Here is a 24,516-nt window from a genome sequence, read left to right on the forward strand (position 1 = left end):
ATGGGCGTGGGTGGATGGGTGCGAAGAGGTGATCGACTCGAGGTTGAAGAGATACACGTCAAGAGAAGGGGAAGGGCAGCGGCGGCTGGGATGGGTCGTGCGGTCGACTTGGCGCCTTTCCTTTCCTTTCCTTTCCAATGCGCTTAGCCTATCCGATTCCGCTAGCTAGCAATTCACGGCGGCCCTGCAAACCTGTCGGCTGCACTGGGGGGGCGCTATTTAGTAGTAGACCAGCCCGCCCTGCCCTGCTTGGAGCCGAGTGCATGCATAGCCAGACGACAGCAGACAGCACTCGGGGGGGTTTTCCCCTTTGTTGTGCAACAACAAGTCATCGGGGGGGAGAGAGAGGGGCCCACACCCATGGACAACACAACAGCGTGCCCTCGCCCAGATGATTCAGATTCAGTGCTTGGTGACACGTCGGTCGGAAATTCGCCAGCACAAAAAACACGCGCGGCAAATGGGGCAGGTGAATGAACATGCATGGCTGGCTCTGATTCAGGAACCGGCACACGTGATGGCGCTCCTCGCAAAGCTACATAGTGACTTGTTCGTATTTACTTCAAGTTAGGTTTCGGCCCAGCCACACCGCTGCTGTCATCGTCTTCCTGTCCATGCGTAGATCCTAGGTGGCTTTTGGGCTGCGCCGCCTTGCAGCACTCGGCCAACGGCATTTGGTGTGACAGAGTGGCAGAGGCTAATCAAATCAACCTGGCAGAGGAAAAGAGGAAATTTGACACTCTTTGCCCAATTGTCCCGGCCGTTCGATTGGGCGTGTCCAACTTCGGCCCTCTCGCTCAAGCCACATTCATCTCCGAGCGTAGCCACGGATCCAGGAACCACCGTTGATTTCTCCCCAAGTGGATCCCGCCCCCCACTAACAAGAGTCTCGATTCGTCACGTGCCGTCGCCATCTTGACATCCACCTTTGGCCCAAAACTTGTGCATTTACACACACACACATGTACCATCACTTCAGACTGCGCATGCTGCACTCCAAAGCGCTGTTACTACATGTACAAATGAGACAAGGCGACTGTCGTCTGCAAGCTTGTTCTTGAAACGCCGTGCCCAATGCTTGCCCGGTTATCCCCCATGCAGTTCACCCAATCCAAGTTAAAAGTACACTCCCTACAACCTCAATGGCTAGCCACTCCCCTCTCGAGCCCTTCCTCACGAGTCCTGCATCTCAATGTCTACATCCTGGTCCTGGTCCGCGATACTCTCCACATCACCTTCGAACGTGTCTGAACCAGCAGCTTCGGCCGCAATCTCCACATCTGCCTCATCTGCTGCACCCTCATTACTACTGCCGTTGGTTGGAAGAGCCGAACCATCAGCATTTGCCACGCCAGCACTGTGTTGCGGCTTCCCCTGCCTCGTGCTCGCTTCGTACGACTTCTTGCCTGCTCGGCAGGCTGCCGTGAACCACGCATCAAGCCGGTTCTTCTCGAGGTCTTCGCGCAGAATATCGTCGTCGAGAAGGTTGTCCTTGATGATTGGCTCGCGAAGGTCTTCAGACCCGAACCGAACACAGAGCTCTCCGTGTGTACCACCAGCGCCTACGAGATCGGCCAGTTTCTTAGGCCACGCAACCTTGGAGAATGGGTCTTCAGCTGCGAATCCGTTAGCTACCTTGCTGTTCACCAAGCAGAGACTTGACTCACCAATCATCTTGCAGAGACCCCGGAACGTCCATCCCACAGCCGTAGAGAGTAGAAAGTCGTTTAGCTTGGCATCCGAGATGTCTTTGGTGTTGTTAATCATCGCCCAGTTATCCTTGATGCATAGTCGCTTCCAGACAAGCTTAAGCAGACCATCGCGTGTAGTGCGGTGGATGTTATGCCAGTTGATGATGAGAACCCTCAGAGCAAAGTTGAACTCGTTGGTCTGTAACAGCGTCGTAATCTCCTCGTTCTCATCCGTATTCATCAGAGTAAGAATGTCAACCATTAGCGCTGGGTCAACCACTCGGTGATGGATCAGGTTTTCAAACCCCTCCTTGAGGATGGATTGATGCGCAGGCCGATCTTTGAGACGGCCTTGCCCAAACTCCGTCATGAGTAGCTCAACTGCAGATTCATCGTCGAGAGCCCCTGTGATGATAGGAACTAGGCGGTCGTAGATTTCTTCTTGGATTTTCGTGTACTCCAGTTGGTGCTCGATGCTCTGAAATTGCTGTTCACGGACCTTCTCTGCTCTCGTCTTCTCTTTGCGCCCTTCAGTCGTCGGCTGCGCATCCTCGCCACCTTTCGCTTCCTTTTTGCAGAGCATTGCAAGTTTGGCCATGGAAAGCTCGACACGTTGGCACCAGGCATTGGTCTCTTGTTTGGAGCCGGCCTCGTACAAGGACGCTGCGGCGCCTTCGTAGTTCTTTTCGCCACAGATTTCGTTGATCCACCTCAACCTGGCGCGAGATGGGTCTGCCCGGAGAAATTTCGTTAGCGCTGGCTGGTTGAGATACTCCTTCACGAAGAGCTGTGCTGCCTGGTTTTCCTTGATGTATTTCGAGTAGAAAGCTCCAGCCCATTCGTCTCCATAGATTTCAAAGTACCGGCTGATGCGCTCCTTGATCCGATTAAGCTTGACAGTGCTCTCGGCCTGCTCCATCTTACTACGGGTGCTTGCCTTTTCAGACTCGAGCCAATTCGACTCTTCCCAGATCAAGTTGACGAGCGTTGGCATATCTCGATACTGCTCCGCAAGTTTCATGCCATCGGTGGCTAGCCCAATCTCCATGAGTCCGAGAATGTGCGCTGGTCGAACGTTAGTGTTCCACTCGTCCTTCAAGCTGCGACCCATATCTCTTGTCTTCTCGTCACTCTGAGCGAGAGCCCATTGAAATCGTTCAATGTGAGTCTGGCAGCCTATCTTGACCAGGCGGGAGTTGTCCTTGCCAATCTTCTGGGCCAAGACTTCCTGATATCCCTCCTCGTAGTTCTCTACTGCAAGGTTTCGTCCCACATCAACAAGACTACGAATTGAGCTAACAATGTTATGAGAGGACGTCCAGAAGTGCGGCAGCATATCGTAACCATGTGCAGGCTTGAGAATGCTGTCATCGAGCGACTCTGAGTCAAGCCCATATGACTCGATATTGGCTTCGCGGAACTCGAATGCCGACTCTAAAGTGACAAGCATGACATCGGTCCCTTCACTTAGCCTCTGCATTATTGACGGCTGTTCTTTGGCTCCTTCCTTCATATAAAAAGTTCGCAAGTAGAACCAGCCCCAGGGGATAAGCATGTTGAGCGAATCAACATCCTTGAGGAAGAACTGCCGAATGGTGTCTGTCTCACCAAGCTCAGGTTGTATGGCAGTCTTGTACCGCTCATTCAAAGCCCGGATGATATCACTCATCAGTATCTTTTCCGGATACGCATCAGGATGGGCTTGTTGATCTTGTAGCTTGTCCTGGTACCAGTTCCATAGTTTGTGCGCAGCCGCAAGCTTTTCTGCGTGCGATAATAGCCGCCACTTTGTTTGGTAGGATAGGGCTGGATATTCGGATCGAATTTGGGAGATCAAGGTGTGGAGTGCAAAGGCGCGCTTCCGGAATTGATCATCCATGGATGAGGTAACCTTCTCTAGATTGTTGTATGACGAGCTGAGAATGCCAGAGCTGATGTCTAGTGCAGCTTGTGCGGTTTCATCTTCCGGGAATGAAAAGCGTGATCGGACAGAAAAATCCAGAATGTTTCCGGGAATGGTGCTGAAGAATGTAGCCTGTTCAAGCTTACTGCGAGCGGTAACCTGTAGTCGCTCCTTGTCTTCGTCGGTCGTCACAGGCGTTCGTGCAATGACTTGCAACAGTCCAAACTCTTGAACGAAAATGAGAGCGGTAGCTCGTCCATCTTTTCGATTTGGTAGCTCCAGGGCATGGCCAGAGAGAGTGACATTGAGATCGTCGCGGAAGTAGATAGTATCCTGGAAGGGTAATGTGGATCGTCCAGAATCTGCGAGCAACTGAACCTCGGGGCTTTCTTCCGGCTGCGCAAGAGATGCGACGAATATGGCTCCCGGAAACTGGACGTATGCTGTGTGCCCAGGTTGCGGAAGTAGGAGAGTGCCCGTGGGCTCTTTCGGTAGTTGAAGCTGGTGGAAATTACGGATCGGTATCGCCCTGCTGATTGCGCCGCCTGTCTGAAATAAATCCACCTCCAGGAGAGAGTAATCGAGCGATCCTCTTCCAGATAACGCCACTAGGACGAGAAGATTGACAGCTTCTTGTGTGGGCTGCTGCTCCATTATCGCAAAGTCCAACACCTGAAGATCTTGTTGGCTGCGGACCTCGGGAGCAATGTTTGCCTGTACTGCTGAAAGTATCTCGGCATGCACGTTGACGTCGCGCTCGTGACGATGTTGCCCAGACCAGTTCAAGTCCCAAATCTGGAATAACCCGGTTCGCGTTGCTGAGATGACTTCCATATGACCCTTGGACGCGGAAGGGCGAGCCTTGACCGAGGCGACGGTCTTTCGAATCGCGCCTCCAAGAAGCCCTTTGAGGCTAAAGAAGCTACCGCCGGAGCCATTGGGAGCGCTCAAAATTGTCGTAGTGATGCTTGGCCGACCCTGTGAGTCCCGAAGGGTCAGCTGGGCAAGTCTACCGCTGCTCAAGACTAGAACATAGCCCGCATGCTCAGCGTCCACAAGATCGGTTATGGTTTCTCCAGAGTATAACTTCACAACCCCATCCACTCCCTGTTGGCGTTGTGGGTACAAGTTTTGGGTGTCGGCGTTGTCGATGTTCTCCCAGAAAGTAATCTTGCCCGTGGAGGGCGCGACTGCGACGACACCAAAGTCGTTGGTGGGTCCATTGCGAACGATAGCGCCTAGAGGTAGAAGATCGGACGCTCGTAGGGGTAAGGAGACGACTTTGGTAGGACCGTTCGCGGCGCTGTAATCCCACACGAGAGCGCGGTCAAAGGTCAGGGCAAGCGCGAGGCCGGCGGATGAAAGGGCGGTCGCATGGAATGAAGCTGTTGATATTTGTTAGCTAGCGCGCATCAAGATGGAGATGCTGGCAGCGTACTAGACGGGCGGAGGAGCGCTGTCGGAAACCCTGGAAGCTTCTTGACACTGTAGTTCGCGTTCTTGGTCTATACAATGTCTCTTGTCAGTGACGGTCAGATTTGAAGACTACCGTATGCACCCACCAGATATAGGCCTTGATCTTCTTTGGGAGCGCGCTTCGGTTGTGCCTTCTTCTCGCGGACGGGCATGTCGACAAGCACAACTGAGTTCTCGACACTGCTCTGAACAGCATAACCATTCATTGATGCGCTGCCATTGCCGTTGACGTGCGCGTCGGCTGGAGCCTGAAAGCTTTCGTCATTGAGTTTGCTGCGCTTGTTGCGTCGGGGATGCTGCTGGAGGCCGTCCGAGTCTTTGCGCGGCCGTCGCCGGGGATTGCGCAGCGAGCTACGTGCGCTCTGGCTTGATGCCTCTGGCGAGAACATAGCGGAGGAAGGGGTGAAATTCGGTGGTTGACGCGATAGAGCGCGCCGATGATGTTGGCTCTTCGCTGCGTTGTCGAGGGTTAAGCTAGACTATGAATGCGTCTGTTTTCGAAAGCTCCAGACAGGGGTCGGGTCGCGCCAAGAAACGCGGAGATGGTAGATCCACTTCACCCTCACCTTTGTATACGTTCACACAAAGAACACGTTCACCATGGAGTGGTCTGGCTACATGGAGCCGAGTCCTTCTTACGGCTAGGCATTGCACACGGCCTTGTATGATGAATTTTCAGCTACTAGCACACCTCAGTCCGTGTACAACAAACGGATGTTTCTGCTTTGTGCTTTTACTCATAGATGCATCTCCAAGGCACCTGTAAAGCATCATATAAAAGGTTGATCGCAATGCAACAACGGGAGTTCAAGGAAAGACTCGCTCTCCAATTATAGATTGATTCATTATTTTCATATTCGTTACAGATTCCCGTTTGTGAAAAAGAAGACGCCGTCATTACCATGTCCCGTCCCTGAGTGCTGTTCCAGAGCAGTCACGGTGTAGTTGAGAAGGTAAGGTCTTCCAGAGAAACATAATACAGATGGTGGAGGCTGTTGATCTGAATTGGAGACAACAGTGTCTCCATCGAATAGATCATGTTCCAGCAGTGGCTTCCCACCAGTTTGACTATCCAGTCAACTAGCAGCCATGCTAAAGACAATGTGCATCGCAAATTATCCTCCCCTTTCCGAGGTTTACAACTTCTTGTCGTTGTCTTCCTCTTCGACACTCTTGTCGGTGGAGGTAGTGCTCTGCTTCTCGAGTTCGTCACCGAGAGGGCCATGAAGTTCCTCTTCAAAGACTGGGTCGGTCTCGATAGTCTCGAACTTGGTCTTGAAGTCCTTCATGTTGTGGGTAGAGGAGTTGCTTCGACGACGGGCATTGGCCATGTTGGGCATAATGTCTTCGACTTCATCGCCATCACGGCCCCTAGTAACGTGTGTTAGTTTCTGGTATATCAAAAGCGATAGGCAGACCGTTTGGGTGGAATTGGCCGACGGAAAGTGCCTCCTCCCACACGAAGGTGACGTGAAGGTGCGGTGGACATGATGAGACGGGAGAGGATGTGCAACGAGAACATTGACTTACCAGTTGCCCTTTCCGCTGCCACCCTTCTTGGTCTTGGTCGGATCGGTATCGCCGTGGCCTGATTTCGCAAAGTATCGAGGAAGCTTCGCTTCACGCTCAGCAGTGCCTTCAGCAATGCCGGCGTGGTCGCGGTCAGTGAACTTGTGGGAACGAGTCACTGATTGAGGTTAGCACACAAGGAGCTGTCGACTGGGACGTGGTATGAGCCTCTGCGCAGCATTGCGGAGTCTGGAGTGTTGTAGACATGCTCAGTGCAATGCAGGCTGGTACTATAAAGAACTACATGGACGGGAAGGCTTACTAGTTGATGGAGGAGTCTGGGTGAGGGCTGGGTGAGATGAAACAAGGTCAGAGTTGGGTGATGTATGGTTCAAGTACAGGAACGGAGAGTTCGGAGCTACTGTAGGAAGCTGAAGCGGATCAGTCAAAGGTCTCGTGATGCTCCTGAAGTGGACCCCTGACCCACGATGTCGGAGCATCGTGACCAGCACTTGAGAAGCGGGAAGTGGCCTCGTACCTTGCAGAAATGTGGCGGACGCAATGTCAGTCACAGCAATGGACGGAGAGTCAAAGTGGAAGTTTTTTAGAGAGGTTGGTGGTGCGTCGTCGAACAAAGGGAGACTCGCGTGCTCATTCGCAAGAGCGGGGTCAACAAGGCAAAGCGCTGCCGTTTAGATGACAACGAGCAGTCACACGCGGTAAAACTTCCTAGAAGCTTGGAAAGCTTCCGAGTCAGCTCTTATTAGCTTGTAGCAATCACCGTCTTGGCTCTCGTGCAGTATCCTAACGCTTTCACAAGCCGGATCGTCCTTCTTGAGCAGCGAGGATGAGGAACGGCGCGGACAAGTTACGTCATGCGTACCTGACTCCGGCGTATGGTATGCGGCATCACAAGTAGCTATCAGCATCGCTCCCAGCAGCCAATTGCCCAGGGCCCTTTGCAGCAGCATCCACTTCTCTCGCTGCGATTCGCTGTGTCGTTTCACACACACACACACGCTCTGACAGCCATCAAGAGAAGCTGACTTGAGGAGTAGCAGTTGGCGGTCCTGTGCCTTTGCGGCGTCCTTTACCCCAGGTTTCATCCAAGCTAAAGCTAACACTAAGGCGCTGGAAGCGGGACCCGGTCAAACCGGACAACAGCCGCGAGAATCCATTCGCACATGTCACCTGACCGATCAGCGCTGACCAATAGTTGCTGAGTTAATCACCCCATTCAAGTCCGAGTGCCGGCTTCTCTCTTTTTAGAAAAGTTTGGCGAACGCGATTCCAGACTGATTGCTCATCACCTGGTGCCATCCTTCACTCCGTGACCCTCACACACACATTTTACACGCGCCTCAGCCTGCTCGCCACATTCGATAACCCTTCCTGCCCATTTTGCAGAACCAACTACCCCGCCATGGCCCCCTCTCGCGTGCTCATCTGCGCCCCGCCTTCGATTTCCTCCCACCCAGAACGTTTGGACAGGCTTTTCGAGGCCCATGATCGGTCCTATACAGATCTCCAGATGCTGGATCGCATCGCGGCCGGTCTGGTCAATCTGCCCGCCTCTACATACGATCTTGTCCTCCTCCTCACCGACGCCGATGGCACCTCGCGCGAGAGTCACAAACTACTGGCAAGAGATGTCATGAACAACATTGTTAGCGCCTTGAGGGTCGGAGGAGTGCTCAAGAGCGAGGCTGGCGCTTTGCAAGGCTCAGAGAAGACAGAAGCAATCTTAGCGGGCCTCACTGAGACGGCGGATGGCATGTTGAAGCCAGCGCCAGAGGAACCTGTCTCGATACCTCTGAAGTTTGGCAAGAAGAAGACGAATGGCATAAACGGCATGAATGGTACGAATGGTGTGAACGGTATGAATGGCTTAGTAAACCCAGACGGCTCAGTACCTCTCAATCTAAACGGCAAGCGCAACAAGCCGGAACCCGTCAAGCCTATTGGTGTGGGCTTTGTCGACTTCAGCGACGACCTAGACGACCCAATCATAACAGGCGAAGACGACGACCTTATCGACGAGGACGATCTCATCACAGAAGAGGACATGGCACGGCCAATCATTCAACGCAAGTCATTCCTTGTCTTTCACAGTTGCAAAATCCACTGCTAACAGACGCACAGCACCGGAGTGCCGCCCCAAAGCCGGAAAGCGACGACGCGCCTGCAAAGATTGTACGTGCGGAATGAAGGAGAAAATCGAAGCCGAGGACGCCGCCAAACGCTCCGCCGCCGACAAAGCGCTCAATTCCCTCAAGCTCGACGAAGATGATCTCGCCGAGGTCGACTTTACCATACAAGGCAAGGTTGGTAGCTGTGGGAATTGCGCGCTGGGAGACGCGTTTAGATGTGATGGGTGTCCGTATATTGGGCTGCCGGCGTTCAAGCCTGGCGAGGAGGTGCGGTTGCTGAACAATGATATCCAGCTTTAAACTTCAGGACGAGGATATATTTTATAACGGATATTGGTTGAAGGCGCTACTAGGGTACTCTGACTCGGGAGTTTGTAGATAAATGGGCTGCTACATGGTATTGGTGCATAGTATTGGCGTCGTGTTCTTGGAATGATCAATGAAGTCATGATTGAAGATATCTACTTTGGTCCCGAGATGCCGAACATGTTTCCCTGAATTAATCCAGTTCAACACAATTTGTCTCCGCCTAGATGAAAACTTTGTCTTCCTTTCCTTGTTTATCCCAATAGCCCCCACTAACCCACCTACTCCCTCTTCCCACAATGCCCTTCAAGCTCCCCCACGTCTTCCTACTATGAACTTGCTGCTCATCTGGCTCTGGCGTTGCTGCATTCTCAGCTTGTACCACATTCAATGGTGTGCGTTTCCTTTCCTTCTCATCCCCAGGACACCCGTGCGGGAATAGTCCAACACTAGCGGTGTGTTGTGACGTAGAAACAGGGATGACGGTCTCGCGCTTGGACGACTTCGGGGGTACTTGGGGTACATGATGAGATGATAGATGGAGGGATGCGAGGCGAGACCGCTGCGCAACGCTGTTTATACGGCCATTGGACGTGCGGAATCCAATACTGCTGCTCCCCAACTCCTCTATCGTAGGCTCGTCGCCGTCGCCACCGTAAAACGTGAGGTTCCCCGACAAGTCACGCATGATCAAAGAGGCTTTGGTGTTGGATGCCGGGAGACAGACAGCATCTGCTGCCGTCGTAATGGCGTTGCCAATGCTGGATCGGTTATCAGCACCTATCGATTCAAAGATTGTAGCATCAAAGCGGGGGAATGCGGACGATTGTGTGCGTGAATGATCGCGTGGTTTCTTGACGCTGATACCCCCAGACTGACGAGATTGTGAGCGCGAGTGTATCGACTTGCGAGAATGTCGTTCTTTGGTAGATCCTTCGTTCGTGGTGCGGTTTACGCTTGTTCGTGCTTCATTTGCTAGTTTGGACTGGCGTGCCGTTGATGCCTTGGTGCGCTCAGGAGATGTCACAGCTCTGGCTTTACCCTTGACTTCTATTCGCACGGGGGAGCTCCTATGCCCGAGAGTGTATGTCGACGATGCGTTCTCCTTGCCGCCGTGCTCGTGACTGGACGCAAAATAATATGGCGTTGGATCACGTTCATTTGTGCGCTTCAGTTCTCTCTTGCTGTTGCGCTTAGTCTTACTCTTTCCTACAGCGCTCTCCCGCTTGTTATTACGCGCCGTGTCAACTCTGTCAAGATTCAATGGCGGTAGTGTGTATTGGCCAGGCTTGACTGTCTTTCGCTTTTCGGCCTCTTCGATATCAATCTCCTCGTCAGAGTAGACGCTATCACTCATCTCAACATCCTCAAAGATCTTGCTGCCTACATGCGATATTAGTACAATTCTGAAGTTTACCGGTGCTGGTCAGGCATTTGACATACCGGTAAGGTCGTTCAAGGTGGCCTTGAGATCGTACGCACGGAGACTTTGCCGTGTGCTTGCTCGACGGCCAAAGCTGGTGCGCGACCCAGAAGTTTTCTCGACACGGTCACGGTTTGCTGCTATTGCTGTGCAGGGTCGGTTGGTTCTATTCGTACGGAGACTCCCAGGAAACTCTTGCTTTGAAATCCCGGCTTGAGTGCCTGAAGGTTTTACCACGCGTAAACTTTGAGGTATCTCCTTTTCTTTACCTGCGACCACATCATCATTCGGTCTGACAATAGTGTTACGTGTGGTTGGAGATAATGCAACCCTAGGAGAAGATTGCGCTTCGGCGATGAATGCTGGTGGCGACCTATAATTGGAGGAGGATGCACGCGTGCTTGCGCTGAAGAACGGTGACTGAGCAGACGCTCGTTTTCGAATATAAGAGTTGCGTCTCTCGTCGTCCGTGCGACGATCAGTTAAGCTACTACGCATGCAAGCAGGTACAATGCGAATACTGCGTCGTTCTTCTCTAGGTGTTGTCACCATTGTCGTGTGCTTTCGTGCTGCGGGTGGTTGAGGAAATGCTGATGGCGCCGTTGAACAAGTACTTGTACATCTTGTTGTCGATTCGGAATTCATGCTTAGTGGTCGGCGCATCGAAGATCGCGAGAACATGGTGTTGCTCCTAGATGGAGAATAAGTGTGGCGTCCATGTCCCATTCCCGTGATACGACGATTGACAGGCAGACCAGAACTACGTTGGATATGATCTTGATATACTGTCGTTGTTCGTCGCTTATGTTTCCGAAACGTGTCTGACCTCTGCGACGCCCTCTTTGCTAGCTCTGTGGGTATTTTCATCGAATCATGGGGGTGCTGCGAGGGAGTAATGTCATTTTGAATTCCCCACGAAGACTCGTCGAATATGTCAAGAATCCTTGTGTCAGCGTCATCAATCGATTCACCCACCGAATGGCTATCCCCATGGTCCCGGGCCAGATCGACTTCTAGCTTAGGTGGCTGCTCCGGTGTTCGCTCCACAAAAGAGTCGTGATCATTTTTACCCTTCTCTAGGTCTTCATCTGCATCTTCTTCTAGGTCTGGCCATCCGTATGGGATGAACATAGGCCGGGAGATGTCAGATTTCCTCGGACTCCGGGGAACCTTTGGATCAACGTAGTCTTTCATATTACGCTTCCTACGGCGCAGGCAGAGAGTAAAGATCAGAAGTATAGCTGCACCACAGACGGCTCCGATGACTGATCCGACTATAATGCTATCCTTATTCCTGTCAGGTCTTTGTTGCGTGTCCGCAGCTCCAGCCTTCGATGGAGTGACCTGAGAGCCATGTCCCGCTTCGTATACTTCGATATGGAAAGCTTGAGTATCCTTTTGGGCGCTATCGCTTGAAATCGCCGTTATTGAGCATTCGACATCCTGAGAGGGAAGGTCCTGTGGTACTGTGCCAGAGATGACGAGTGTTGTGGGATCGAAGTGTAGATATTCTGCCAGAGACCCAAAATCAACTGTCACGCTCTCGACATCTTTTGCAATCACAGATTGCGATATCTTATGCTCGAAAGACTCTCCAGCCGTAAGACTGAGATTGCCGATCTCACTGCTGAACAGCTCAGACTTGAAGACAAGGCTGATGGTTCGCTCAGCGGTATCTCCAGACTGATCTTTGGCGGTCACAGTAAGATTCTGCGACATTACGTTGGAAGGCGATTTCCCAACGATCTCAAAGGTATCGTTGTCCAGCGTCAGCCATGATGGTAGATCCGCCGTAATGGATTGGAGTTCGTCGTCTGCGATTGACGACTCGTCCAAGAAGAGCTGTTGCTTGAGGTTGGTAATGCGGACCTCATCTCCCTTGCTCAGGTTTATAGCCTGACTGAACGGGTCGAAGAATAAACTATGTTTGCTGATGACCATAGTGAACGACACTGAAGAGGCAGCGAAGTCGGGCGTTTCACATGCTATGAGCAGTATTTCAAAAGATTGTGGGGACTGTGATGGGGGCGTACTGCCGGCAAAGTGTATTGAGGAGGCATCGAAACTTATCCATGCGGGTAGTGGCGTACGGTCCGCAAGAGTCGCAAAGTAAGACAGCTTCTTTTTCGGCGAACCAAAAGTATCTGACGAAAACGAGATGTTGAACGAGCTCGAAGGGTTGAGGGTGACAGTTTGGGGCCCTGACAGTTTGCCGGCCGTAGATAGCTCCGCTGAGATGTTCCCTTTTGTTCTTGGAGCATCGTCTGCTGAAACGAGCAATTTCGATTCCATATTCGCAACAGTCCCTGCCTGTCCAGCTGCGGTGATTGTAAACTTGATAATTCCAACATCGCTGGCGTGTGGTGTTCCAGAAAGTGTTCGGCTCGGGGAATCCAGCGACAACCAAGAGGGATTCCCAATCAATGAGTACTGCAAATTGCCGGAGTCCGATGAGAATGTCGTGTATGCGAATTGAAAGTTGAATTGTTCTCCAACACGCGCAACGGGTGGAAATTGTAGGTTCAGTGGATAATTCACCTGCGGAGTCGCCCCGGTCAGTACGACCAGAAAGGCGATGCATATGAATAGCCTTGCCATTGCACTGTAAATCTTATCAGCATAGTTTAGCGGCAAGTTCAGAGTTTCTTACAGCAGAACCGCCATCGCGACAGATCCAGGAGCGGATTTGCGGAAGAGGATGACGGAGCAGACATGCTAAAGGCCTTTCGTCACCTCAGCCATCTTGTTCCTAGCAAGCAGGAATTTGCGATCGCGCTCGTAACGCGAAGTCGCGTCAAAGTGGGAATTCCTTACATTTCCACCCAGGCAATGGCGAAAGAATGTAAAAAGAAGGATGGGGGCTGTCACAGCAAGGGATGTCCACCTCAGCATACGTGACTTCGAGTAGCACACCGCTCTCGTGAGTCACTCAAGGAGCAGGAGGAAATGTATAACTTGCGCGTTGAGTTGCTTCGCAGTTGTATAGGTATCGTGAACCCGATCACTTGAAAGCGTTGGCTTCCTACGTAAAAACGCAAGGGTAGCAACGAGTAAAACCACCCCTGCGCTCATCATCCGATAAATAGCCCCATTCTCAGGCCTGGTCGCCCTGGAGAGTAATAATCAGGTCGGTATTCGAGTTGCTGGAAGCCGCATGAAGCGTACAGGGCTCTGGCCGGTTTGCGGTTTTCGTCGAGCCACAACTGAATATTTTGACAGCCTCCCTTTTTCATCTTGAGGTTGAGGGAATGTATTAAAAATTTACCGAGACCTTTGCCCCTCTCTTCCCTTCAAGGAGCGACAGGGTTAGCACTTTCTAGCTGGAATAAGAATACTACCTAATACATTCTAAGGAGTATCTTATTAAAGGTTGATTACTTACTATCCGTATGTCAGCTAGAACATTCGAAGAGTCTTCGTGACAGCGACTTTCGCACCTCAACGACACACAGTTTATGCAGCCATACCTGCCTCTTCAACCGCTGGTACACGAGATATGCGACCAAGTTGTCGGGTTCACCTTCCTTGAAGGCTAGTAGCAGGCCGATATTCTTCTTCTTGAGCTCAATGTCGTAGTCGAAGTTTTCACTCGAAGGGAAGACTTTCCTCTCGATTTTAGCGACCTTCTCGGCGACGACCAAGCGATGGCTAGATGGAAATGAGGTAAATTCTTTGAGAACAAAACCCGGTGGAACAACAATCAGCGCAGTTTGTGTCGACATGGTGTTTGATGGCATGCGCGCTGGCTTTGCTACCACTAATACAATGCACTGAGGCTTCAGGTGGATGGCATTGAATTTGCTATCGTAAAAATATCTGTACAACGGAAGAAATGAAGCTGATATGGTAATAATACAGGAGATGTCTGGTCGCGAAAGCCTTGAGTCGGCGGTGGGGTACACGTGCTAGCGTGTTCAGATTGGTCGGCCTTTCCGCGACAACGCGTCCAGCACCTGGGCAATCGCTCTTGCTTCGCTTTCCAACTCTTCTTACTACACTACTTGGAAAGGCCAACATGGGAATTCGAACACTACATAAACCGCCTTCATTCTCGTTAATCTGGTGGTGACGCAAGCACACTTTGCACCAAATCACCCCCGGTCTCAACTACCAGTATGCCTGGCCAGAGGAAGCGACCCTACTCCAATATTGATTTTACGCTGAAGAAGGTGTTCAAGAAGCCGGGCTTTCGGTATGTATAGCACCAAACTCTTGATATTCACGCTGAGGTTGGTCGCAGACTACTGCAACGCGAGGTCATCACAGCGACGTTAGAAGGCGACGATGTCTTCCTACAGGCTGCAACTTCCTTCGGAAAAAGCTTGTGTTATCAGCTCCCGGCAGTAGTTGATTTCGGCAGTACGGTCACTTTCGCCGTGAGACTCAGCCCATGCTAATCTATCCAAGTTACTATTGTGATATCCCCCCTTCTGGCGCTGATGGTATGTCAATCCCTCTCGACCACTGTGATCTGTACTCATTGAGAACAAGAACAACCAAGTCGCTTCCATGCGCAATGCCAAAATCAAAGTGGAAACCATAAATAGCACGACACCACCTTCCGACAAACAAAGAATTACTGCAGACTTACAGTGTGGTCATCCTCTCACACGTCTCCTCTACGTAACACCGGAATTTTGTCAGGGGGACCACTTCCGCAAGATCCTTCGCGTAATTCATTCCCAGCGAGAGCTCGCCCGCATAGCGGTCGACGAGGCGCATTGTGTCAGCGAATGGGGTCACGACTTCCGTCCTTCGTTTCAGCAACTATCATTCTTCAAGACTGAGTTCCCAGATGTTCCTATCATATGTCTCACAGCTACAGCTACGGCGCGTGTCAGAGACGACATCATCAAAACGCTGGCTCTAGACCCCTCTAAGCTGAGAATGTTCCGTATGAGTACCAGCCGCCCAAACCTACACTATGAAATACGCTTCAAATCGGATGAAGACGACCACTATTCCGACTTCCTTTCCTGGCTGAAAGCTGCTCACGCCAGACGTGCCGCAAATCCTGAGCGAGCGACCCAATTAGCAACCCAAAACCAGCGCGCCGATAATGTCCCTGGCATTATTTATACCCTCTTCCGCAAAGACTGCGAATCGCTCGCTGCCCGCCTCCGTGCTGACGGCATAGGCGCAAAACCCTACCACGCCGGCCTCCCCCACGCCGAACGCGCAGAGGCTCTCTCGGGCTGGGTAGCCAACAAGGCGGGCTACGATGTCGTTGTTGCTACTACTGCCTTTGGTATGGGCATCGACAAAGAAAACGTACGTTTCGTAGTGCACTGGCAAATCCCCAAATCCTTCGAAGGCTTTTACCAAGAAGCGGGCCGTGCAGGCCGAGACGGCAAAGCAGCAGTCTGCATCCTCTATTACGGGCGCGAAGACCGGGACCGCGCTGCGACCATGATGGCACGCGATCAAGCACGTCAACCGACCAAGGGTGCTGGGGTAGCGGCGCAGCAGCAGCAGTTGATGAACCGAGCGAAGAGCTTGCAGGCCCTAGTGGCCTATTGCGAGGCTACGAATGAGTGTCGTCATAAAATGATTGCAAAGTATTTCGGGGACGAGGAGGTCCCGCCATGTGACTTTGCGTGTGACTGGTGTAAAGACGCCGAGGCGTTAGTAAGGAGGAAGGAGAGAGGGCTTGCAAGTGAAGAGTGGTGTAGCACTCAGCGAGATTTGGGCAGATATGATATCGACGAGTATGAGTGAGAATATTGGTACGAAGAGAGAGAATTTGCGGATAAACGTATTGTTCATGCTCACTTTCAGACACGTGATTATATCAGCAAGCGTGAACTCAGGCCATGCTGGAGCAGTAGCACGATCAGATATTGTATCCATAAAGAGATTTGCATCAATAAGACAATGCGTAAATCCATCGGTGTCGACTCAAGCTTTGAACGTGGACTTTCATATTTGGGGCTTAACCTCAACGTTAAATCCCCTCCTAAAGTTATGTGCAATCACTGATTATGCATACTAACGCCTGCTCGCGCAATTCTCGTGACAAGTGTTCATAAACGTCATACCCATAAGCCTACATCCTTGACCGCGGAGCGACAGCGGACTTTCATCCAATGATCAAGGCAGCGCTAGGTACCATGCCAGCTTCCTTGAGTGTCATACCAAAGTCCGTCTTATCATATGTCTTTTTGGGAAAGTTGGTCGTGAACGAGTTGACCGTTAGACCGTCTTGCTCCAGCGCATGTGCCAACTCGAAGAGCGTCGTCTCGACCGGGAAGGTCTTCATAACCCTGCCACCTGGCGTCTGCAGCGCCAACCTCGCCTCGGTATACGCACTCGCGGGCTTGCTCGTGGTAGGGCCAGAAGACGTGGCTAAGGGAGCTTGCGCTGGAGCTGGAGGAGGAGCTAGACCCGCCCGTTTCGCCTTCTCTACTTCGGCCTTCCTCTTACGCTCTTGTTTGTCTGCCTCTAGCTTTGCCAGCACACGCTTCCTCGCGTCTTCGTCGGCCTTCTTCTCTGCGCGTTTGGCTTGAGCTTCTTTTAGGCGCTCCTTCTTCTCCAGCTCCTCCTTGATATCCTGGCTCTCTTTCGTAGCTTTCATTCGGATCTGCTCGTTCTTCTTCCGGTCCTCCTTGTCTTGTTCTGACTGCACTGCCCTCTTTGATGCCAACTTCTGTCTCAGTTCCTCTAGCCGCTGTTTCTTCTCTTCCTCCGTCAGCGGCGCAATCTCCTCCGTCGACTCGCTGAACTGTTCGTGGCCAGTCTTCTCGCCGTGGAACTGGGCTTGGTTAACTGAGCGGAACTTTCTGCCGCATTCATCGCAGACGAGAGACTTTGCTTCTTCGCCGGGCTGCAGGGCTGGAGGCTCGTCGGTCGCGGTGGTGGAGGCGCCGGCCTGATGTTGCTTGATCTCGTCGATGGATTTGTCTTGGTTCTTCTCGAGCCAGTCGATTGCGCCTTGAAGTCCGCCGGTGGCTTTTACGGCAAGCTCGGCGCGATCGCCTGGGAAGCCCATGTCGATGAGCGTGTCTAGGTCTCCAGCCATGTTGGGAGGTGTTGATATGGAGCTTATGTTGAGTCTTGTGTAAGTCTTCAGATAGCTATGTTCGAGCTCTGGAGGGGCGGGTTATGTGGGTTGTTTGTATTCTGCTCACTATGGGAGAGAAATAAGTAGGATCGTGGGCTTTTCGAGGTATGGGTTGTACGATAGAGCGTGTAGTTCAGGAAGAGAGAGAAAGGGAGAGCAGACAGTGGTGGGGCTTAGAAAGTGGGCGGTGGAATCTGGGGGAACCGTGGAATGAGATCACCGGCCGTGCACGTTTCTTGACTCTGGTTGTCGGGACTGCGAAGTTGGTGGTGAAGACTGATTCCTGTCCAAACATATATTGCGCTTAGAGCAATTCCACTCTGAGAGCTTCACTAAAGGCGTGCGCTGGAAGTAGTAGCTGTCTTAGTTCCGGGAACTAGGAGCGATTCAAGGTTCCAAGAGCGTCGCTGGTTTCTAGACGCTCTAAACAGCAACGTCATCCCAAGCGAGGTTGACCCCAGGACACCCTACATCCTATCACTTCCACTATCCACCCACTCTCACCGCGACTGTATAGACATTCAGCTTTGCGCTTTTTACCTCGGCAGTAATCCGGCAGACCGAGACACAACCGTCGTACCTGCCTATCCTTGCAACAGCGCGCGCCGCACGCTGGAACGCCCATCCACACCTGATTACCAAGACAACAACCGCCCGTTACACTTCGACACCCCTCGTGCTCCCGTCATGTCCGTCGAGCTCGATCCCGTAGAGCTTGGATTCAAGCGTAAGTGTTCCGCGAGGATAATAGAAGTGCCCAGGTACTGAACTTGGCAGGACCTTTCCAGCAGGAGGTCTCGCAGACCCTCCACCTGAAGAACCCACACTCCGACCCAGTCGCATTCAAGGTACGCAGACCTCCTGATGCCCTCCTACTTTCTTTTATGCGCGTCAGAATGGTTAACTAACATACAAAAGGTCAAAACCACTGCTCCCAAACAGTACGACCCTCGTAACCCCTCCGTTGGTCACCGCGACTGATGCTGGATAATATAGATACTGTGTGAGACCCAACAGTGGACGCATCGAACCTGGCAAAGATGTCGAAGTTCAGAGTACGCCAGCCCCTCTCCGCGCGAGCCCGCGGGGTTTCTATAGCAAACTAACAGATGCACAGTCCTCTTGCAAGCGATGAAGGAAGACCCGCCGCCAGATGCGAAATGCCGCGACAAGTTCCTTGTGCAATCTGTTCTCGTCACCGCTGATAAGGAGTTTACCAATGTTGGATCTCTTGTACGTCACCTGCGGGAGAATGATAGCCGTGATAAATGGCAGACGAGACTAATTGCTTTTTGCAGTGGGCGCACATCGAGCAGACTTCGAAGTCATCTATTCAGGAGAAGAAGATAAGGGTCCTCTTCCTCGCCGCAGACGATTCCATGGCAACCCCTGCGAAGACGAATGGTGTCAGCCGCGATTCGCTGCTTCCCTCTCCATCACCCGAGGCCGTTACTCCCCAACGCGGCGTATCAGAAGCTCCTGGGCCTGTCTCGCGTCCACAAGACCGTCTAGCAGACAGCAAGCACCTGGGAGAGAACAATGACGAGACATATAGCCCTGCTACATCTGGCGGTGTGCAGTCAACTGTGGTTGCAGCAGCTGCAAGTGTGAAGAACGCCCTCCCGTCTCAGGGAGATGTGCAAGCCCAGCTTGAAGAGGCTCGAGCACAGATTGCCAGGCTGACACAGCAAGTGGGCGAAAGCGCCGGTCTCCGCCAGCGAAAGACAGAGTCCACACGCGACTCGAAAGCGCAGCTGTCGACCGCTGTCGACGCCCAACAGGCCCCCGCGGGTGGCGTACCCATCCATATTACTGCCCTCCTATGTCTCATCAGCTTTCTCCTCGCCTACTTCCTTTTCTGAACATTTCCCCCACAATACCCCATATAGCACAAGCCAAGCAACATGCCGTGCGCCAATGGCGGCTTACATGTACGAAGAGGAAATCGTGGGGTATCAGATGACGTTTTCGAGTACGAAAAGGACGGGGGATGCGACGGAATGGGCGCTCAGGGTCATTGGAGGAGTAATCACTTTTGTTTTTCTGAGTAGGTAATCCTTGCGGGACGACGTGGTTGTTGTTGGTTACGTGTTCGGAGTTGTAGTGGCTGGCTTGAGCGCATCAACGGGGGAGTCAACGATGTATCTTTACTACACAGTACGGACTCGTCTATCGAGAGCCTTCATAGAGTCCTTTTCGGATTTTGTGCGGGAATTGACTGGATCTTGGCTATTTGGTCAAGGTAGAAGAAGTTCACATAGCTATGCAAGTCCGAAACAAGTATTTCAAAAATTATTGAGGTATTTCAGGGTGCCTTTAGACAAAGTAGGAGAGCACACGACGTGGAGATGTCATCCACGCAATTGATGATAGGCCACAAGGGCAGTGGCCAATGAGCAAAGACTCAATTCTCCATGTGGGGGCATCTGGATGCATGCACGTCGCGAACAGGGCCCAATCCAATCCGTTGGTTTCCGGCGTCATTGTTTGCATTCCCTGCAACTGAACGATGATAAAGTGCTCCCACGGCAATATGCGGCTTTAAGGCGTGGCGCCTAGTGGGGCAGAACTTCCGATGCGGTCGCCGGAGCATCGATTGACTCAGTGGTTTTACCACAATTTCTAAATCTCGCGATTAGAGCCAAGCGTCTATCCGCCCATCTCTGACTCTTGACTTCTTCCTTCCCTCTTCCCTCTTCTCACCATCGTCGAGCTTTCATCATGTGTGGTATATTCGCCTGTCACAGGTATGCGATTGCCTCCAGACATTCAATTGCCCCTCCAAAACTCCATGCAACCGTTTGGATAAGAGACTGACTCATCAAAAGGCACCCAGATGTGCAGAAATTCAAGCCCACCGCCCTGAAGATGGGCAAGGCGTAAGACATCCCCTCTCACATTACTATCCTGCTCAATTGGCTCACCGCGAACAGTGTCCGACATCGGGGACCAGATTGGAGTGAGCAAACTATGACTCTGTATGCGCTGAGAAGCACCGTGACTGAGACTTTGCAGGTGGAAACTGGGTTGCTAACAACACTAGTAAGTTCCCTGAAGACAATTCAAGGTAGCAATGGTATGCTAATCTCCGGTAGTCCTTGTCCACGAGCGTTTGAGTATCGTCGGCGTCGGTATGCAGTCACACCACCCATGATTCGGGGGTGGTAGCTTACAATGGGCAGATACTGGCGCTCAGCCTTTGGTCAATGAAGACGAAACAGTCTCTCTGGCCGTCAATGGCGAGATCTACAACCACCGTATCCTCCGCAAGGGCCTCAAGAACCCGTACAAGTTCAAGACACACTCAGATTGCGAGGTCATCATTCCTCTGGTAAGGACAAACGGGTATACATAGGTGGACAGGAGCTAATCTGTGGTAGTATCTCGAGCATGACATCGATGCGCCCCGGTTTCTGGACGGCATGTTCTCATGGGTTCTTCACGACAAGACACAGGATCGCGTACTCGCGGCACGAGACCCCATCGGAATTACTACCTTCTACATGGGCAGGTCGAGCTCATCACCTGGCGCAGTCTTCTTTGCCTCGGAGCTGAAGTGCTTGCACCCCGTTTGCGACAACATTATCTCCTTCCCGCCTGGTCATATATACGACTCGAAGACGGACCAGCTCACCCGATACTACGACCCCAAGTGGCTTGTTGAACCGTCCAACATTCCCACCAAGCCGGTAGACTACAAGGAACTGAGGGCATCATTAGAACAATCCGTGCGAAAGCGCATGATGGCGGAAGTGCCCTTTGGTGTGCTTCTCTCGGGTGGCCTTGACTCGAGTCTTGTTGCTTCCATTGCGCAGCGGGAAACTCTGCGGTTGAACGAGGCAACGAGGAAACGAGCTGCAGAGTCCAACGGAGTCACCAATGGAACACAAGAACAACTTGTCGGTATTGACGATGCCAATGAGCTTCAGACGGATCTACTCCTGGGACAACTGAACTCCTTCTCGATCGGTCTGCCCAACGCTCCAGACGCCATTGCGGCTCAGGAAGTTGCCAACTTCCTTGGAACGAAGCACCACACCTTTACGTTCACTATTGAAGATGGCCTCAATGCGCTCACGGATGTCATCTACCACCTCGAAAGCTTCGATGTAACGACCATCCGCGCCTCGACACCTATGTTCCTCCTCAGTCGCAAGATCAAGGCCATGGGCGTCAAAATGGTCCTCTCTGGAGAAGGAAGTGACGAGATCTTTGGTGGATATCTGTACTTCCACAATGCTCCCGACAAAGCCGCACTGCACGCGGAAACTATCCGCCGCGTCGAGAACCTCCATCTCGCAGACTGCCTCCGCGCCAACAAGTCTACCTCAGCATGGGGTGTAGAGGCGCGCGTCCCCTTCCTCGACAAAGAGTTCCTGAATGTCTCTATGAACATCGACCCGGCCGAGAAAATGATTGATATGAAGAATGGCCGTATCGAAAAGTACATCATCCGTAAAGCCTTTGACACGACAGACGAGCCAGAGACGCAGCCCTACCTCCCTCAGAAGATTCTCTGGAGACAAAAGGAGCAGTTCTCCGATGGCGTGGGCTACGGCTGGATCGACGCGCTCAAAGACAACGCAGAGCTGCATGTCACCGATGAGATGATGAAGAACCCCAAGCCGGAGTGGGGCAACGACATCCCGGATTCGAAGGAGGCGTACTGGTATAGGTGTATGTTTGATGAGCATTTCCCGAGCTACTGCGCCAGCACGGTGATGCGATGGACGCCCACTTGGAGCAACCAGACGGATCCTTCAGGACGGTAAGTGTTGTTTGTTCTCGTGAGGTTTATGGATGTATGAAACTAACGCTTAGACAGTGCCATTGGCATTCACGAGCAAAAGTATGAGAACACAAAGTAAATGCAGCCTGCATTACACGAAAGGGATGTTCTCGAGCAGCAAGGGGAGCATATTCACATGTTCTGTTTGTAGAGGAGCGCGGCAATGGAGTGGATGTCTCATTCGGAGTCTCTTCTGGCGCACATAGACTATTTCCGCCTAGAAACAGATATACCCAACAGGTGTCTGCATACGGCGGCGATGGCAGATAGGATTCGTTTTATAGACTGTTACATCATTAAAGTAATCATCATTTGCAATACGTTCTCGCGCTGTATGTCTGCCTTGGACACCTTGACATATCTCATGTTTGCATGCGACTGGCTCCGACTCTATTGACTTGGGATTTGGACGTCTTTACATTGTATATACATTATTCGTCACGAAGCGTACAAGAACCCAACATGCAAAACACTATCCGTGTCTGTCTAGATAGGGTATTGTAGACCAAAGAGTAGATGCGAAACAAATGATCCCAGACTTTTGAGGCACCGTAGCCAACCCATATATACATGGCTCGATGCCATAAACCCAAAACAATTCTATGATGACTGTGGTGTGAGGCGTGTTGGGCCTCGTCTACCTTTCTTCTTATATTCTGCTACGCTACGCGAGGGCAGACGTCGACTCTCCGCTGCCAAAAACACGGAACTGTATGAAGATGGTTACGTCTTCGACCATTGTGCCGAGCGAGCCAATGAGCCAAGGGAGATTGGTAAGCATATACTCTTTCTCGGTAGAATGGAAGATGATCTGAGAATTGTTAGCTAATAACGCAAACACACGGTGGTCTCCAAGAACGTACTCCTGCACCATAGGTAGCATTTCCCAACAAGCTCAGCATGAAGAAGAGCAGTGATAGCCCCTCGCAGGACTTTTCTCGCTGGTTCTTGATAATCTGCGGGATCCTCGCTCCGAGATAGCACAGGGCGCTGGCGTATCCTAGGACCTGCGCACCGAGCGCCATTTCCGTACCCGTCGTAGCTTTGTTGGTCGGCTGCGGAACCCATACACCCGTCTTCCAGGCAATGGCCCAGCCCGCAGCACCGACGACGCAGACACCGATTATGGACAAGGCATTCTTTATCCACTCGCTGCCGCCCTCGTCGACGTCCATGATGGTGGGTAGCGAACTCGCCCTGCGCCTGCGACTCGCGGCCGAGTCCCTTCTATGGCTGCCCGGCAGACCGATGTTGCTCGAGTCCCTCCGGCCGAGGAGGGGTGCCTCGACGCTATCCTGGCTTCTCGTCGACGTCTTGCGCGTTCGTTTCGAGTTCTTCATGTTGTAGTAGACGCATTGCGAGATGAGGATCAGGTCAGCGAAGCAGAAGTAGATTGCGAGGGCGATGACGGTGGGGACGAGGCCAGCCCATGTTGCGCCAGCGAGGTTGGTGATGTCGCCTATGAACCAGACTGTGAGGAAGGCGAGGGAGATGCCGTCTGCAGAACCGGACTTGTAGTTTTCTAGCAATTGCGGGACCTGGGTAGCTTAGTAGGTGATGGTGGAGTGTCGCGTGCGGTCAACAATTGAAGCATTCTCCGAGGCTGAAGCTCTTGAGCACCTGTCGCAGCCCTGCGTGGAAGTGCAAAGAGACCTCAGATGTACTCAGATGTGTATGGCGTGATGTAGGGGAGTTGCAGACGAGGCGGTACTTACCAGAAGGAAGATCCAGGAAGCCAGCGATATGGAGCCGAAGACGCCCGACAGGGCCTCGAGGGCAGTCAACGGCGGGCTTTGTGCCATACTGGCTGAGAACATGTCTACCCGCTGCTTGGTACGACGTGAAGATGTGGGGATGATTGGTAAAAGATTCTCGTTCAGCCAGAGGCAGTATTCCCAACACCAAGGATATGACGCAGGTGCAGGCGGAGAAGATGCCTGAACAAGGGGTGGGCCCGTTGGGGTCGCGAGTGAGATGGCCGAGCCGGATCAAGGTGAAGTTTGACAAATGGGCCTTGCCGTATTCGGAAGCCACGCGCGCTGTTTGGACAAGACAAAAAGAAGACAACAAAAGAAGCCGGCGGGAGGTCTGATATCGGGTTTGAGACGAGTGATTATCACCACGACACCAATTTCTCGTGTTTCTGTTGGGCGCAAGAGATTTTCTTCCGAGGCTTCTGGAATGAAGGCATGCAGGGTCTCAGCGCTCA

General features: G+C 52.2%; 10 protein-coding genes across 10 annotated transcripts; 4 read left to right on the forward strand and 6 right to left on the reverse strand.

The window, feature by feature from the left end:
- Positions 1-1,173: 1,173 nt before the first annotated feature.
- Positions 1,174-5,459, reverse strand: K460DRAFT_273759 (uncharacterized protein; the record flags this gene model as incomplete). Its single annotated transcript, XM_040927909.1, has 4 exons — positions 1,174-1,616; positions 1,668-4,979; positions 5,033-5,099; positions 5,157-5,459. The coding sequence occupies 4 exons, from the start codon at positions 5,457-5,459 to the stop codon at positions 1,174-1,176; spliced, it is 4,125 nt and encodes a 1,374-aa protein (XP_040792548.1).
- Positions 5,460-5,870: 411 nt separating this feature from the next.
- Positions 5,871-7,306, reverse strand: K460DRAFT_360850 (uncharacterized protein). The gene is made up of 4 exons (XM_040932344.1): positions 7,118-7,306; positions 6,902-7,010; positions 6,601-6,757; positions 5,871-6,441 (listed from the first exon to the last, which is right to left on the reverse strand). Coding segments are annotated over exons 2-4 (393 nt in total). The 5' UTR covers positions 6,903-7,010; positions 7,118-7,306; the 3' UTR covers positions 5,871-6,206.
- A 532-nt stretch (positions 7,307-7,838) lies between these two features.
- Positions 7,839-9,353, forward strand: K460DRAFT_381863 (DUF689-domain-containing protein). The gene is made up of 2 exons (XM_040935381.1): positions 7,839-8,666; positions 8,722-9,353. The coding sequence occupies exons 1-2, from the start codon at positions 8,003-8,005 to the stop codon at positions 9,027-9,029; spliced, it is 972 nt and encodes a 323-aa protein (XP_040792550.1). The 5' UTR covers positions 7,839-8,002; the 3' UTR covers positions 9,030-9,353.
- Positions 9,259-13,056, reverse strand: K460DRAFT_326420 (uncharacterized protein; the record flags this gene model as incomplete). The annotated part of the gene is made up of 2 exons (XM_040930624.1): positions 9,259-10,414; positions 10,475-13,056. 2 exons carry the CDS (start codon positions 13,054-13,056, stop codon positions 9,259-9,261), a joined length of 3,738 nt encoding a protein of 1,245 aa, XP_040792551.1.
- A 473-nt stretch (positions 13,057-13,529) lies between these two features.
- K460DRAFT_272191 (uncharacterized protein) lies at positions 13,530-14,180 on the reverse strand (the record flags this gene model as incomplete). The annotated part of the gene is made up of 2 exons (XM_040927777.1): positions 13,530-13,737; positions 13,888-14,180. The coding sequence occupies 2 exons, from the start codon at positions 14,178-14,180 to the stop codon at positions 13,530-13,532; spliced, it is 501 nt and encodes a 166-aa protein (XP_040792552.1).
- Positions 14,181-14,573: 393 nt separating this feature from the next.
- Positions 14,574-16,176, forward strand: K460DRAFT_270946 (ATP-dependent DNA helicase; the record flags this gene model as incomplete). Its single annotated transcript, XM_040927690.1, has 4 exons — positions 14,574-14,650; positions 14,699-14,817; positions 14,866-14,900; positions 14,950-16,176. 4 exons carry the CDS (start codon positions 14,574-14,576, stop codon positions 16,174-16,176), a joined length of 1,458 nt encoding a protein of 485 aa, XP_040792553.1.
- A 361-nt stretch (positions 16,177-16,537) lies between these two features.
- K460DRAFT_270927 (uncharacterized protein) lies at positions 16,538-17,476 on the reverse strand (the record flags this gene model as incomplete). Its single annotated transcript, XM_040927688.1, has 1 exon — positions 16,538-17,476. One exon carries the CDS (start codon positions 17,474-17,476, stop codon positions 16,538-16,540), a length of 939 nt encoding a protein of 312 aa, XP_040792554.1.
- Positions 17,477-17,885: 409 nt separating this feature from the next.
- Positions 17,886-19,519, forward strand: K460DRAFT_8731 (VAMP-associated protein). The gene is made up of 6 exons (XM_040938765.1): positions 17,886-18,245; positions 18,296-18,366; positions 18,437-18,459; positions 18,515-18,573; positions 18,636-18,751; positions 18,817-19,519. The coding sequence occupies exons 1-6, from the start codon at positions 18,206-18,208 to the stop codon at positions 19,378-19,380; spliced, it is 873 nt and encodes a 290-aa protein (XP_040792555.1). The 5' UTR covers positions 17,886-18,205; the 3' UTR covers positions 19,381-19,519.
- Positions 19,520-20,013: 494 nt separating this feature from the next.
- K460DRAFT_300599 (glutamine-hydrolyzing asparagine synthase) lies at positions 20,014-22,750 on the forward strand. Its single transcript, XM_040929839.1, has 8 exons — positions 20,014-20,265; positions 20,347-20,397; positions 20,452-20,477; positions 20,534-20,560; positions 20,614-20,649; positions 20,701-20,849; positions 20,899-22,286; positions 22,344-22,750. Exons 1-8 carry the CDS (start codon positions 20,240-20,242, stop codon positions 22,384-22,386), a joined length of 1,746 nt encoding a protein of 581 aa, XP_040792556.1. The 5' UTR covers positions 20,014-20,239; the 3' UTR covers positions 22,387-22,750.
- Positions 22,634-24,347, reverse strand: K460DRAFT_360858 (vacuolar membrane PQ loop repeat protein-like protein). Its single transcript, XM_040932345.1, has 3 exons — positions 24,023-24,347; positions 23,171-23,845; positions 22,634-23,118 (listed from the first exon to the last, which is right to left on the reverse strand). Exons 1-3 carry the CDS (start codon positions 24,107-24,109, stop codon positions 22,972-22,974), a joined length of 909 nt encoding a protein of 302 aa, XP_040792557.1. The 5' UTR covers positions 24,110-24,347; the 3' UTR covers positions 22,634-22,971.
- Between the last annotated feature and the right edge of the window lie 169 nt (positions 24,348-24,516).

Source organism: Cucurbitaria berberidis (assembly GCF_010015615.1).
Source record: "Cucurbitaria berberidis CBS 394.84 unplaced genomic scaffold K460scaffold_1, whole genome shotgun sequence".
Classification (NCBI taxonomy): domain Eukaryota; kingdom Fungi; phylum Ascomycota; class Dothideomycetes; order Pleosporales; family Cucurbitariaceae; genus Cucurbitaria; species Cucurbitaria berberidis.